The sequence below is a fragment of the Pantherophis guttatus genome, chromosome 4, assembly GCF_059756535.1.
Source record: "Pantherophis guttatus breed Tessera chromosome 4, ASM5975653v1, whole genome shotgun sequence".
Lineage (NCBI taxonomy): Eukaryota > Metazoa > Chordata > Lepidosauria > Squamata > Colubridae > Pantherophis > Pantherophis guttatus.
This window is the reverse complement of record NC_142066.1, coordinates 24494362-24510470: the sequence shown is the minus strand read 5'-3', so window position 1 is coordinate 24510470 and position 16109 is coordinate 24494362. Positions and strand designations below refer to the sequence as shown.

General features: G+C 43.3%; 1 protein-coding gene across 1 annotated transcript in view; it reads left to right on the top strand.

Annotated features, from left to right (window-relative positions):
* ZNF629 (zinc finger protein 629) overlaps positions 1 to 16109 on the top strand; it is a 46366-nt gene that overhangs the window by 18399 nt on the left and 11858 nt on the right. The window contains exons 5-7 of the mRNA XM_087893546.1: positions 586 to 1229; positions 7675 to 7909; positions 8096 to 8231. Of these exons, the coding sequence (XP_087749672.1) occupies positions 586 to 1229; positions 7675 to 7909; positions 8096 to 8231 (1015 nt within the window). The remainder of the gene's footprint in view (positions 1 to 585; positions 1230 to 7674; positions 7910 to 8095; positions 8232 to 16109) is intronic.

The following is a 16109-nucleotide window of genomic DNA, read 5'->3' as shown; positions in this document are numbered from 1 at the left end:
TAAATTAATGGTTTGTTAGAACAGTTCGGAATGTATTACTAGACACAACATAAAGCTTTCTTGTGGAAACCAAGGCCATCTCCTGGGCTGTGGAGGAAGGAGGAGAGGAATATATGAGAAGCCTGCCAATTAACCTAATTGGCCAGTGTATGGGGAAGGGGTCATTACTGGTTTTAACTAAACTGTAACCTTGGAGGAAAAAGAGTTGGCTTTCCTTCAAAGTGTGCTGATATGGTTTTTTGAGGAAGTCAGAACCTTTACAAAGGTCACATGACCTCAAGAACCTGCAAACAGTTTTAAATGCAGCCTGGTTGCCAAGCAGCTTGTTCAATCATGTAATTGCAAGGAGGGGTGACCTTCGGAATTTAAAATAAGAGTAGTAAGTAGTCCCTTGGTAGGTCCGACGTAAGTTTGAATGGTCGCTAAGCAACTGGTCCTAAGTTGAAGACTACATGAATGCTAAGGTAGAGGTCTAGCAGGATCTAGTTTTGTGTTGACTGGAATTTCAGAGTATCAACCAATGGAAAAGAACAGTGCTCCAGGCTGAATATAATTCCTACTTGTTCCCCCCCTTCCCCTTTAAAGGAGAGTTTTCAAATGAAAAGGAGAAGCTGGAAACTTGGAGACAAAAGGATATGGAAGTTGACCTGCCCGCCGGGCCAACGTCTCCAAGACTTCTCAAGATTTGTGATGCCACTGTCAAGGGTCTCTCTCCCAGAAAGCAGAAGGCAAGATCCCTTTGGCCGCAAATCATGCCAGGCTTTGCATGCCCAGACTGTGGCAAAGCATTCTTTAGCAAATCGGACATGGCTCGACACCAGTGGCACCACTCCAGAAACAAGCCCTACCAAGTCGTGAGTTGTCCCAGGAGCTTTGCCAAGTCATTCCAACTGGCCCAGCACCAACATTGTCAACGTGGAGAGTGTCAGTGCTCCAAGTGTGGGAAGCGGTTTAGGGATCACCATGCACTGGCGCACCACCAAGAGATCCATTCTGCCACGGGACTTTTCCACCACCATTTCAGGGGCTTCTACTTTAACTACAACCTGCGCCAGAACCAGAACCCGAATCAGCAAGCAACCGCAGCAAAACCCCTCTTTCAGTGTCCTCATTGTGGGAGGCAATTCACTCGCCGCTGTAACCTTATACAGCATTCTCGGATACATCAGTATCAATGGCAGCCACAAAGGAAGCAGGAAGTGGCCCTCTGCCCTGGAGACCAAACCCAATGATGGGTGGTCAGATTGGGCATTGTTCATAGCAGCAGAGTTGGGGTTCTCTCTACAGGGAACCCTGAAAATAAAGAGGTGGGGGGAGCTTTGGGTAGGGGACAGTAATGATGGCAGAATTTTTCTTTTCTTCCTAATGATTTTCTGCAAGGGTAAAGTCTGCTTCCCCCCCCAAAATCATCTGAGTTTTGATCTGTGGGTTGCGATAGGAACTGACCGACTGATGGCTTGTCACCTGTACCTGACATCGTATAGCCATGATTGCAGATGGAGCGAGAGATTTGATGGTGGAGATGATGACTCTTGAGTCGTCCAGGATGGACCAGATCAATTGGGTGAATGTTCTAATCTAAATCTCCAACCCACTAATGAGACTCTTCTGAATAATCCTCTGCAGATGCTCAGTAGGAATTCCAGCTTTTCTCAAGGCCAGGCAATCCATAGTGAGGAGCATCCTGAAGCATCTTGGGAATGCTGACGCTCTTTTAGTTTGCCCAACATAGCCATCCAAGATCAGTTTGCTTGTGTTTTTGACCAATCCTACGCAGGTCTGGATTGTCCGCAAAGTTTTAGGCAGTATTTGAACAATGACTGTCAAGAACATAGAGGACCACTGAGTCATTCCTATGGACAAATATCCGTTCTGGTGTAAACAAATGTGAATAAAGCTGCAGAGACTATTCTAGCACTAATAAGTCCAAGATTAGTGCCAAATTTTGGCATTTGCTTTGGTACAGAATACCTTTGTCCTCTCCTCTGAATAAATCTGTGACCATGATCTTGTAATTCATTGTTTTCTCAATCTTGGTGGCTTTAAGATGTGTGGACTTGAACTCCCAGAAATCCCCAGCCAGCCTTTTAAAGCCAACAAGTTTGAGAAACACTGTTGTAACCTGTCTTGACTAGTGAAAAAAATTGTGGGCAAATTAGACTGCAGGAAGTCTTGGTTACAATGGGCTTGAAATGGATGGTCTAGATCAGGGTTCTGCAAGCTTAAACACTCAAAGAGCCATTTGGACCCATTTCCCACAGAAAAGAAAACACTGGGAGTCAGTAATTTAACAATCGGTGTGACTGGGTGGGCATGGCTAACTTGATGTCACTCACCCACCCAGTGACATGACTCCCTCCAGCCAAGCCTACTCAACTGGTCATTAGGGCAGAGAACTGGTTGTTAAATCATTTGCCACGCCCAGCCACCTTTTGCCACACCTGGCCTTGGTGTGTTCACCTTTCTCTCTCTCTCTCTCTCTCTCCCTCTCTCTCTCCCTCTCTCTCTTCCTCTCTCTCTCTCTCTTCTCTCTCTCTTTCTCTGTGTCTCTCTTTGTCTCTCTTTGTCTCTCTCTGCATCTCTTGTCTCTCTCTCTCTCTCTCTGATTCTGATTTTCCGGCACCTCATCTCTAGCTGGGTCTTGCTGACTGACAGATTGCAGCAGGAAACAGTGGGTGACTACTTCTGACCTTTGTTAGTGCTGGACACACCTCAATTGCTTAGGGAGATGCAAGACCTGCTCTCCGCCCCGAGTTACTGACCCTCCCTGAGCCGTGGTCAATGCCGCTGCTGTTGCCAGTGGTGAGTGGGGCAGGGTTGCATTGTGGCTCCGTGTCATAATGGGCTCCAGGAGGAGGAGGGGAGCCCGTCTCCTCCATTGTGAAGCATGCTAAATTTCACTGTGTTGTATAACGTGCTGTGAGAGAAGTAGGCACACCATGAAGACGGCAACAGCAGCGGCTGCGTCCGCGTCAGGCCAGTATCTCAGGGCGGAGAGCAGTTCACATGTCTCCCCAAGCAACCGAGGCGCGCCCAGCACCAACAAGGGCCAGAGGAAGTGCCTGCAAGACCTTGCAAGAGATGAGGCGCTGGAGAATCAGACCCAGCTGCTTCTCTCCGCAGCAGAGGGATGAAGGGAAGGAGCCACAGCAGAGGGATAAAAGCCACATGCGGCTCCGGAGCCACGGGTTGCCGACCCCTGGTCTAGGTTGACCCAAGCTGTTTTGATTTGTGACTTTGACTGAGATGTGGGGTTGATGACAAATTTAAAAATTGCTACTGTGGAAATATTTATCTTTGGATTTGAGAAAGCATTACTTCAGTAGAGGCAAAATGGAAAAAGGAGAGGGCTAACTAAAAAATCTAGGTGCCCCCCACTTGTAATAATTTGTATATTATATATTGTATATAGTTTTCTAGTCCAAAGATTTATTCAGGTTCCTCCTCAGATATTCAAGGAACAAGCAGTGGTACCAGATCTTGTTCCGATTTTGTTTTTGGTTCATGCTTTGCTTCACATTTAGAGAACAGTGGGACACTCCTGATTAGACAACCTGCTTTACCCAGGTGACTGTTATGTTCCTTCTATCAGAATTGGGGGAAATTGAAAGTTGTCATAGGTCACCTCTAGAGCTTGGTTGACAGTCCTATCAAATGGAGAAAAGAACCTGGATGCATTCAGTCAGAATATTCATAATGCCTGGGACTTTTCAGATAGCCAATATCGAATAAATATAGACTAAGCTTTACACGGATGTGTGGTCAACATTTCAAAACTGGACTGTAATATCCATATGACCACTAGGTGGCAGCAAGAGTTTTCTATATCTCCTTGTTGCCCACTACTGATTGTGTAGGTTTTTGCAGATTGAATAAGTCAGGCATCCCCAACCCTCCGTCTGTGACCCAGTGCTGGGCTGCAGCTCTTTTGGAACCGGGCTGCAGAAGTGGTGGGCGAGTCTGTGTGTGCGTACACGAAGCTGCATTTGTGAAAGTGGTGCACACATACGTGTGAAACCAGCCCGTTTCCACGTTGCCGCCACCTCCGCTGGTCCGCCGAGCCGAACAGCTTGGAGACAGCTGGAATAACTGATGTGAACAGGGATAAGTGCCACATACAAAATACTTCCTGCATCAGGGGTCCTAAGGCAGAATGCACGTTGAGGGAGGCCCTTTTCTTTCCTGTTTGCACAGATTGTATGGCCATGCTGTTACTGTTCTCTCAAGGGGAAATTGCAAAGGTTTTTTTCTGTATACAGGAAAATGGATGAAAAGGGGTCATTTGTCTATGCAGTGCTACCTTTCCCCAACCAACTGCTTGGTCTTTATGCAAATGAAGAGTTTTTGAGAACTATAAAAAGTTACTGCAGGAGCAACCTACAGTAATATTTCTGTATTGCATACTGTTTCTGTCCAGCTTGCTTCCTTTGTTAATGGAGCCAGAGGTCATTAATTGGAATTACTCTTAGACTGGGCTTTATCTACTGTAAATTCTCTCCAGTTTTAGCCAAATGGAGAAGAATGCACGTTTTGTATTTTTTGAAAAATGATGTTTCTGGGTAGTTAATTCTGTACAAGAAAAATAATAATAAAAAAAAATGTTTTGTTCACTAATGTGACTTTTTTTCGAAGAAGCAGGAGGACTAAGGCTGACCTATAACATAAAAGGATAAATTATGTGACACAATTTACGACACTATATGCTATCACAGCCTCTAACCAGAAAGCTTATAATAGCAAAACAATAGCACTTAGACTTATATACTGCGTTACAGTGCTTTACAGCCCTCTAAGTGGTTTATCGAGTGAGCATATTGCTCCCAACAATTTGGGTCCTCATTTTACCCACCTTGGAAGGATGGAAGGCTGAGTCAACCTTGGCCTGGTGAGATTTGAACTGTCAAATTGCAGGCAGCCAGCAGTCAGCAGAAGTAGCTTGCAATACTGAACTCTAACCACTACACCACCGTAGCTCTAGCAAAACCTTTGGATTCAGTTCTACTTAATGGCTATACCAGTGCTCTTTCATGATAGCTCCACCCTGGAGAGAAACCATTTCAAAATCTTTGGAGTTGGTTCACATAGTTTGTAACCTCAGACCTGTGCAGGTGAGCATCTGTTTCAGCACTTGGATGGTGGGCATTGTTTATCAGGAGGGCGCTTGGTGCTACATCAGAAAATCCACTAAAGCAGTGTGACATCATAGCCCTCTTCACCAACTCCTATTTGCAATGGCTGTTGGAAGAATGTCAAGCAGAGGTCCCATCTAGTGATAATGCGCAGGGCGATACAGGAAGTCCTCAACTTTCGACCACAATTGAGCCCAAAAATTATGTTGTTAAGTGAGAAACTTGTGAGTTTGCTCTATTTTATGACTTTTCTTGCCACATTTGTTAAGCGAATCACTGCAGTTAGGAAAATGTTAGGGGCGGAATCAAACACGTATTTTTGCAAAACATTGGGGCTTGGAAATCCTTGGCATTGGTGTAAAGCAAACTGCTTATCAAGTAAAAATATAATTAAATGCTCTTGGAGAGTGTGCTTATAGGTGTGATTGCGTAATTACAAATTAGTTTCTTCATATATATATATATACAACCTGGGGATACATATTCAAAGTACAGCAGTTTTTAACACTCAAAATGGAAAAATGTCAATCCTAATCCTTAGGTTTAAAAATATGATTTCGTTTGATGTGATTGTTTCTTCCAACAAACCACAGTTAAATTATGGCTCAGCTTGGTGCATGAACCCAGTCAAACAAGGCAGATTCAACAGATCCTGTCTCCAGGAAAGCATCTCTGCTTCTCCAGTTCTGACATATGTGATAACAGCCAGAAATCGAACAGGAATATCTTTTCCCAGACTGGTGCCATTGATCTGGTTCAAAAAGTCTGGTCTATAAATTGTTTTTGGTAGTTAGGCAACGGTAAAATAACAAGAACAGTCAATTGCAAAAGGTATTTTTACTTGGAACAGCTTAGATCCTGCAATGGCTCCATTAGTATGATTAAGAAACATCTGCCTATTTTAGGGCATTGAGAAGGACTCAACTGATGGACAAAAATGCCAAATCCAGTCTAAAAATATGGCTCTGTAACCAATGATAAAGGCCTACACATGTTGTAGCCTTATAGTCACAGAGCAGAGCAGCGATGATATCCAGAAGTCATATTTATTAGTCAATTTATATACCATATGCCTGTAAAAATATGGGCCCAAGATCCTTTATACTTCTGCTAAATAACAATCGCACATGTCAACATGATAAATACGATTCCACAAAACAATGACAACACCAAACTTCCAATTTTATGATTATTGTAAACTTGTTTATTTGCTGTTATTTTATTCTTCACCCACTGTCTCTTCACCTTTTCCTCCTCTTTTTGCAGCTGTTGATTCTGTTCCTTCAAATGTTTTTATAAATAAGACCTGGTTTGTGCTTTGTAGGGACAGCAGCTGGAAATTTCAGGTCCATACTGAATAAAAAGTAAATATTCTAAAGAAACTTAGAGCAAATGACATTTATAGAAAACTATTTATGCTAGACCACATAAATCAATCTCCTTCTACTCAAGCTTGATTCCTCCTGACTCTCTGTATACCTACTTGTAGAAAACTACAAGTAGGTATACAGAGAGTCAGGAGAAATCAAACTTGATTAGGAGATTGATTTATGTGGTCTAGCATAAAGTCAGGCAACTTTAAGATGTATGGACTTCCAGAATTCCACCACTCTAAAGTAGAAGAATGGAATAGGGTAGGATAGGATAGGATATAAGAATAGAATAAAGGGACCTTGGAGGTCTTCTAGTCCAACCCCTGCTCTGGTAGGAAACCATTTTAGAAAAATGGTTGTCCAACATCTTCTTAAAAACTTCCAGTGTTCGAGCATTCAGAACTTCTGGAGGGAAGTTGTTCCACTGATTAATTGTTCTAACTGTCAGGAAGTTTCTCCTTAGTTCTAGGTTGCTTCTCTCCTTGATTAGTTTCCATCCATTGCTTCTTATCCTGCCCTCAGGTGCTCTGGAGAACAGCTTATAAGGTACGGTCCCAGGATCTCCTGATGATGTTCCATCCAGATACTAACTTGCTCTGACCTTGCTTAACTTGTGTTGAGAGTAGCCAAGGTCGGTGATAGCGTGCCACCTGTGGCAGCATCAAATAGAGACAGGCAGAGTGTTGCAAACCTTCCCATTTGGATGTGGGTAGGAACGACAAAAAGCTTCGGCACTGAATTTGCGTGGAGCGAAGATCTTCTCAAAACCTCCATCCATAAAGCCTGGGACTCCCGGATCTGTTTCTCCTAGTTGTCATCGCCGCGCCTCTTCCCATGTTTGCAACCGATTCGCGAACGCTTTCGCTCCCTTAACAGAGTTGGAAGGGACCTTGTAGGTCATCTAGTCCAACCCCCCAAACCAAGCAGGAGACCAAACACCATTTCTGACAGATGGCAGTCCAGTCTCTTCTTGAAAGCTTCCAGTGATAGAAGCTCCCACAAGGCAAGCTGTTCTCTTGGGTGGGTTATTCTCACAGCCATAAAATTTCTCCTTTATTTCTAGGTTGAATCTCCCCTTGACCAGTTTCCATCCATTATGATATATATATATATATACACCATTATTCGTTATGCACCATCCCTTATGATTCGCCATCCGTGCATCGCGGCAGCCTGAGCGGTGCGTCGCGCACAGCCGCCCCAGCGCCTTGGTGCGCACCCCCGATCCGGTGGCGCTCGGAGGGGCGCGTCCTTGCGGCCCCGTCCGCTGCCTCTTTAAGGGGAAATGGTTAAACACCATAGAGAAGGGCTCCTTCCCCCTCGCAGTCTGCAGCGGCGGAAGAGGGGAGCTGAGCTGCCCAAAGCACTTCCTCCGCTCGCTCCCAGTCACCCTGAGCCTGCTTGCTGGTGAGCGGAGATCGGTGCCTGCATCGAGCGGTGCTTTTGGGGAGGGCCAGTCGGGGAGAGGAGGGGGAGAAAGGAAGAAAAGAGGAGAAGGGCTAGTTTGCAAGAATGCGGGGAATATCCCCGGGATGCATCTCTGCAAAAGCGGTGCAATCCCGGGCCAGAGCAGCTGCAAGGGTCAGGTTTGAGTCTTTTGCAAAAGAGCTGCGAAATGGGTGCATTATTATTATTTATTTATTTGCAACGGGGGTTTGGCCCAGAAGGCTGTCTCGTCGAGGCGGAGCTCCCCTTGGTTAAGTGGCAAAGGAAGCGAAGGAAACAATAGGTTGGTGGTTCCCTCGGTTGCGACGCTGTAAGAAAAGTTGGCAGGAAGGAGATTAGAAGCGGTTCTCTTAGTGCGGATTAAGGATCCTTCCCTTCCCCGGTTGCGTGCCTTGCCGAAGGGATTTATAACCTGTGTTTTTGTCCTTGACTTCAGTCAGTGCCAAGGCATAGTTAAAGGATGGGGCGACATGACCCAACAAGCGGAGAGAAGAAAATTTGGGGGCAGCTTCTGAAGTTGCTGGAACCGGCCAGGTTGCCTAAGTGTGAGATGTTTGTTCCTGTGAAAAGGGACCAGTCGTGGGGGTTGGGGGGTGGGGAGAGATTTAAAAGACCAACCTTTTTTGGCACTTTCTTTTTTGCAAGGTTTCTCACTATTGCTTAGAGAATTTTGTATTTGATAGTAATTGATAGTATGTGTCTAAGACTATTTTGTTTCTCTCCTGTATAGATTCTGAAGTTTTATTAAGTTTTAGAGCAAGGGTCACCAACCTTTCGGACCTCAGGGACCACTAAATTCCTAATTTTAAATCCTGCGGACAACTAATACGATTTTAAAAATAAATAAATAAATAGTATTTAGTGCAATATAAAAAATGCAAATAATTTTTCTGCGGACCACCAACATTTTTAGTTTGTGAAATATGTTGCTTTAATTTTAACTGAAAGGAGGATTGCACACCACAGTTCTATAAACTCTTTGGGATTATAAGCATTTGTAAGCATTTGCTTGGCGGCCTCCCTAAAATTCTTGCTTCCTTTCCTTTCTTTTTTCCATTCTTTCTTTCTCTCTTGTGGTTTTTCTTTGCTGCTAAAATTTATACATTTATTTGAAAATAAAAATTTAAAAATTGCAACCCCCCCCCAAACCTTAGACACTTAAAATTTAGGACAGTAGCTTCTGTAGCACTGCCTTCTTTGCTGGATAATCAGTGAAGTTCTTGCAATTAGTGCAAGTCCAGTATTATTATTTTTTTACATTTACCTCACTGTCTTACTCAATTGTTTGGAGAGGCTGAAGGAACCCTGTTTTTCTTCCAGAAAGTCCAGTTGCTGAGCCTTTCCAATTGCAAAATATTTTGGATACCGGGGCTAGGTTCGTGGGTCCAGTAATCCAAAATTCAGGGAAGGACTGACTCTTGGTCTGTTTGCCTTTATCTCTCCTAATCTTTTTATGATTGCTGTTCTTCTCTGAGACAGCTTGATTCATTTTTGTTTCCTCTGCTTGCAAAGTAGGGCTGGAGCCTAAGAGCCCTTTGTATTTTAAGTCCCACAGAGGCGGTGTTAGATCATTTGCATCCTTCATCATAAAAAGATTCCACTTTATCCACTAAAGATGGCTACTTGATTATAGGCATTCTGTTATTTTTAATCCATTTTAAGGATTTAATTAAACTTTTCTGTAACTCCCCTTGTTGTCCCTTCAGACCAGCGTTTCTCAAACTTGGTCATTTTAAGATATGTGGACTTCAATTCCCAGAATTCCCTAGCAGCAGCCAGTCAAACTGCTGCATACATGGTGGGGAATTCTGGGACTTGGGTCTGCAGATCTTAAAGTTGAGAAATTGTTCCAATCTGCTTCTAATTCCCATTCATTCATGGCACTATTGAGAACCATTTCCGTAACTCTTAAGGAGGGTATTAACTGAATTTATTATCAGCTGTTATTTCCAGTCTTAAAAATTAGGTATGCCTTTGTTATCTGGATTTGGCTCTTCTAGAGAGGAAGATCTCGGCTGCAGCAGTTCCCTTTTAAGAATAACCTAAACAGAAGCAGGAAAGAGGACAATCTTGTTAGCTGTATATCCTTTGTAAAGTTGACTGACTTGACTTTGTGAATGTATTTTGCAGAGGACTTCTTTTGCTATTTTGAGTTGCTTAAGCTGAGGCAATTGGATTATTTAAGGAAGATTTATTTATTATTTAAGGCCAGATTGATCTAGTGGTTAAGGCAGCAGGCTAGAAACTAGGAGACACTGAGTTCTAATCCTGCCTCAGGCGTGAAAAACCAGCTGGGTGACATTGGGCTGGTCATTCCCTCTCAACTCAATTCACCTCACAGGGTGATTTTTTGTGAAGAAAATAGGCAGAGGAAGGAGTATAGGTAGTTTTCAACTTACAACCATTTGTTTAGTGACTGTTCCAAGTTGCAACAGCACTGAAAAAACTAACATGACTGTTTCTCACACTTATGACCGTTGCAGCGTCCCCCCGGTCATGTGATTGAAATTCGAATGCTTGGAGCTAGCTCATATTTATGATGCTTGCAGGGTCCCGGGGTCATATCGCCGTTTGCAACCTTCTTACAAGCAAAGTTAATGGGGAAGCCAGATTCACTTAACAACCGTATTGCTAACTTAGTAAGTGCAGTGATTCACTTAACAATTGTGGCACAAAAGGTCGTAAAATGGAGCAAAACCCAACTCTTGTTTAGCAACAGAAATTTGGGAACTCAATTGTGGTCGCAAGTCGAGGACTACCTATATGAAGTATGTTCGCTGCCTTGAGTTACTTATAAAAATAATAACAATGGGATAAAAAAAACCTAAAAAAAGATGGAATGGATATGCAAACATTCCTGGTTTAGACTGAATAGATGGAAAATGGTGTGTATCTTGGCTCATCTTGAAAAGCTAAGCAGGGCTGGATGGGAGACCACTAGGAAAAAAAAGAAGACGACTAAACTGGAGAATTAAAAAAATGTCTGGTAAATAGGTAGTTGAGAAGCCACTTCCAAATTGCTGGCCATGATACCTACATGATTCTGTCTATGAAATCTCCAGAAGTTGAATTTAATACAAAGAATACTTAACTTTTATTTCTGCTAAATACACATATCCTAAAAATAAATGCCTGTTTCCAATTTTGTCATATTTAATACTAGACTTTATTGGTCTTGTATATTACAGGTAGTCCTCGACTTACAACCACAGTTGAGACCGAAATTTCTCCTGCTAAGCGAGACAGTTCAGCTCCACTTTAGGACCATTCTTGCCACAGTTGTTAAGTGAATCACTGCAGTTGTTAAGTTAGTAACATGGTTTGTAAAGTAAATCTAGCTTACAAGACTGCCTTTGTAAGAAGGTTGCAAAAAGTGATCCTATGACCCTGGGACACTGCAGCTGTCATAAATATGAGTCAGTTGCCAATTGTCTGAATTTTGATCACATGACCATGGGGATTGTGTAACGATCAAATGTGAAAAACGATCATAGGTCAGTGCTGTCGTAACTTTGAACAGTCACTAAATGAACTGTTGTAAGTTGAGGACTACCTGTATTATTTTTATGCTTTGAGGTACTCTGAACATCTTCATGGTGGAAAACTAGTATTTGAAAATGGAAAAAAAAAATACCCCCGGGGAGTTTTTTTTTAAAAAAACAAGGATTTGTAACCAGTGTCACCCTAATTGCAATGACATCCTTTTAATTATTTTCTAAATATTTCTTGTGATGGGAAATAAACTGCTGTGCTGATTTCCACCATGGCAGGGAGATAAAACTTCCCACGTCACTAGCATTTGGCCGCCCACCTGCCCTGGAAAAATGATACATGATGTTTTCTAGGGTTCCTGTGGATTTGTGCATGTATCTACCTCTAGTACTTTATTATATTTAAGTACCTACCTTGCAACAAAGGGAAGCCAAGAGGCACAGAAGTAGGATATGTTGGCTTTTGTCAAAAATGTTTAGAAGAGTTTAGGATGACCCAGTGGTGAAATCCAAATTTTTTTATTATTGGTTCTGCGGGTATGGCTTGGTGGGCGTGGTGTGGCTTGGTGGGCGTGGCTTGGTGGGCGTAGCAGGGGAAGGATACTGCAAAATCTCCATTCCCTCTCCCCTCCTGGGGAAAGGATACTACAAAATCCACATTCCTTCCCCACTTCTGGGATGACCATATCTCTCCTGCAAAAATCCAGCTGACCACTGGGGGGCAGCAGAGGCATAGTTTTCTATATCTCATGGTTTTCTATATCAGTTGGTGATAGTCTGGATTTTTTTTTTTTTTTTTGCAATCCAGATCTGGTAGTTCCAAGATTGTGATGTAGGAAATTTAAGAGCTACTGTCCCAAAAGTGCTTTTTCAAAAATCAACTGGACTTCCTTTGTTTTTCCTCAAAGACATTTCGCTTCTCATCCAAAAAGCTTCTTCGGTTCTGAACTGAACTGAAGGAAAAACAAAGAAAAGTCCAGTTGCCTTTTGAAAAAGCACCGTTGGAATAACCGTCACGCGGAGGACTGAGAATCTCCGTAGATATGAAGACCTACCGATCATCCAATCTACAAAATAAAAATAAAAATAAAATTTAACCAATGGGATGATTTCTATTTGTCTTTCAAAAGGTTCTCTATTTATTGGTACGATTTATATCCCGCCCTTTGTAAAGGAAGTCAAGGCAGTGTGCATAGAGCTACTTCCTCTTCTCTTTTATGCAAATCAGTTCTGTAGAGAAAGCTGGGTTGTTAGAGAATAACTGGTCCAAAGTTGCCCAGAGGCTTCTATGGGTAAGGGATAGAGGTGGTATTCAGCCGGTTCAGACCGGTTTGTCTGAACCGGTAACAGAAATTGCGGGTGGGGTGGGGTGGGGTGGGTCCACCCCCCTGCCCTGGCTTTATGCCATCATATTTAGGCACGTTTTTGAGGCTGGGCACCAGTGGTGGGTTGCTCCTGGTTAGGTCCGGTTCTATAGAACCGGTAGTAAAACCGGTGGGAGGCCCCGCCCACATGCCACGATAACATAGTGGGTGATTTGCGCATTGTGAACCAGTAGTAAAGGTAAGTAGAACCCACCCCACCCCTGCTGGGCACATGTGTAGAAGGCGCGTGCGAACTGGTAGGGAAAATAAATGAATACCACCCCTGGTAAGGGAGGAGTCTCATAGTATAGCCTTTATTGTCATTATACATCATATATACAACGAAATTGGTCTCATTAGCATTACTCCAACACGTTTATAGTATGCAGGCTACAAGATACAGGTAGTCCTCGACTTACAACCGCAATTGAAGCCAAAATCTCTGTGGCCAAGCGAGACAGTTGTTAAGTGAGTTTCGCCCAGTAGTGAAATCCAAATTTTTTTACTACCAGTTCTGTGGGTGTGGTGTGGCTTGGTGGGAGTGGCTTGGTGGGCGTGGCAGGGGAAGGATACTGCAAAATCTTCATTCCCATTCCACTCCAAGGGAAGGATTCTGCAAAATCCCCATTCCCTCCCCACTCCTGGGGGAAGGATATTTCAAAATCTCCATTTCCACCCCACTCTGGGGCCAGCCAGAGGTGTTATTTGCCGGTTTTCCGAACTACTCAAAATTTCCGCTACCGGTTCTCCAAACTGCTCATAATTTCTGCCACCGGTTTTCCAGAACCTGTCAGAACCTGCTGGATTTCACCCCTGGTTTTGTCCCATTTTATGACCTTTCTTGCCACAGTTCTTAAGTGAATCACTGCAGTTGTTAAGTTAATAACATGGCTGTTAAATGAACCTGGCTTCCCCGTTGACGTTGCTTGCCATAAAGTTGCAAAAAGTGATTGCATCATCCTGGGACACTGTGACCTTCATAAATACGAGCCAAATATCTGAATTTTGACCATGTAACCGTCAGGATGCTGCAGCGGTTGTAAGTGTGAAAAATGGTTCTGAGTCACTTTTTTCAGTACTTTTGTAACTTGGAATGGTCACTAAAAGAACGGTTGTAAATCAAGGACTATCTTTTCTTAGTAAGTTCCTTTTATGAAAGAAAGATCTAGGTTCAGCCTGGAGAGAATTGCATTTTAGCCATCTGTTGATTCATAAATTGGCCTTGGGGAGATTTTTTTTTTTTTTAATTCTGAGTCAGCAGTGTGAAAATGGGGCTGGAGGAAGAGTATTGGACTGCTAAACCTTGCAATTAACTTGGAAGATAGTGTGTAGAAAGGGGAGAATTTGGGGTAAAGAGTGCTCTGACCCAGCCTTAGCAGAAGCAAGAAACAGACTTCTTGTCACGAAAAACCCTCTTTATTTACCTCTTGTGAATTAATTGCATTCACCCACTGAAAAGTCCAGGCAATAGTCCTTCAAGCAGGGGTGAAATGTTCCCGATTTGGACCGGATTGCCCGACCCGGTAGCGATGGCAGCGGGGGTTCGGAGAACTGGTAGCAAAAAAATCCCTGCCCACCTCTGCCCATGCCCAGCTGAGCCGCGTGATCATCAAAGGCTTTTTTTTTTTACTTTTAAAAGCATTTTTTCTACAACCTCTGGCCGAAGAGGTTGTAAAAAAAATGCTTTTAAAAAGCTCTGACGATCCCACCCATTTTAAAAGCAAATGCTTTTAAAAGAAAAAAAAAGCCTCTGACGATCAGGCAACTCAGCTGGCCTGAGCCTCAGCTGGCCTGTCAGTGCCTTTTAAAAGCATTTTTTCTACAACCTCTTAGAGGTTGTAGAAAAAATGCTTTTAAAAGGTAAAAAAAAAGCCTCTGACGATCACAGCTGAGCAGCGCGATCATCAGAGGCTTTTTTTTTTTTAACTTTTAAAAGCAATGCTTTTAAAATAAAAAAAAAAAAGATTGCGCGCCACAGCTGATCACCCTCTCTCGTGCGCTGTTCTACTTACCGCATGCCTCCTTTTGGCGTGCACTGTGCGTGCACCTTGCATTTGGTGCGTGGTGCGCATTGCACATGTGCAGCCAGCAAACTGGTACTAAACCAGTTCAGATTTCACCACTGCCTTCAAGTAATTAACTGCAATAACAGACCTTATCAGTTTCTTGAGATAATTGCAAGGCCGTGATCTCCCAGCCGAAAAGCTGCAAATTAAATTCTGGCAAGCAGTCTTTGTGGCATGAAACACAATGAGCAAAATCTTCAGAAATACGAACTGTTGTCTCCTACGACAACCACTCCCCTTTCCTTCTATATATTCCCTAGCCAGGGAGGGGCCATTCAGCGTCCAAGTGTGCTTTGCCTCCCGAGTCGATTCCTTGTCCTCCATTGCTCACCTCTTCTAACTGCTCTGCGCATACGTGCATCTGGAACAGGCCCCAGGTGTTCTTCCTCCTCACTCATATCAGCCTACAAAGGCAGCTGCCTCTCCGGTGGCTGGGAAATGTCAGACAGCCCTGGCTCTATCTCTGCTCTGGATGCCAGAGCATCCATCAGAGCCTTTCCCAGACTCCAGAACTGGCCCAAGTTCCTCCCCAACCTCCTCATCGTATTAGTCTGCCGCCAGCTCTGCTGGCAGCTTGCGAGCCACAACAAAGGGAAAGAAGAGAAGAGAATTAGATTAAGAAAATGCAGGTAGCTAAGTGTTGTGACCATAGGGATTCTGTAAGGGTGTGTAAAATGGTCATAAGTCACTTTTCAGTGCCGTTGTAACTTCAAATGGTCACTAAACAAATCATTGTAAGTCAAGAACAACCTGTAAATGTACTGCTTACTTCTAACCATTGCATTTTCATCTGCATGTTGCAGGAGTTTTGCAACTCCACAAAGAGCAAGGTGTATTGTTACTCCCACTTTGCCTTCCCAAACCTGTCAGGTTTTTTTTGTAAAGTGTCACTCTTTCTAATTTTCTTCCTATCTGTCACCCTCTGTGTCTCGATCCACCTTTGGTGAGTTCCTGTCTGGAAGTGTTTTGTTCTTGTGATGCCAAGAGATGCTCCATACAGAGGTAGATAATTGACAATATTTCCGAACTTCATGTAAACTCTCTCTGTATGTCCCAAAGGTGCTTTTTCAAGAGGCAATTGGATTTTCTGGTTTTTCTTTGAAGATATTTCGCTTCTCATCTGAGAAACTTCTTCAGCTCTGAAGAATTCTTGGATGAGAAGCAAAACGTCTTCAAAGAAAAAAAAAACACAAAGTCCAGCTGCCTCTTGAAAAAGCATCTTTGGGATCACCATAACCTG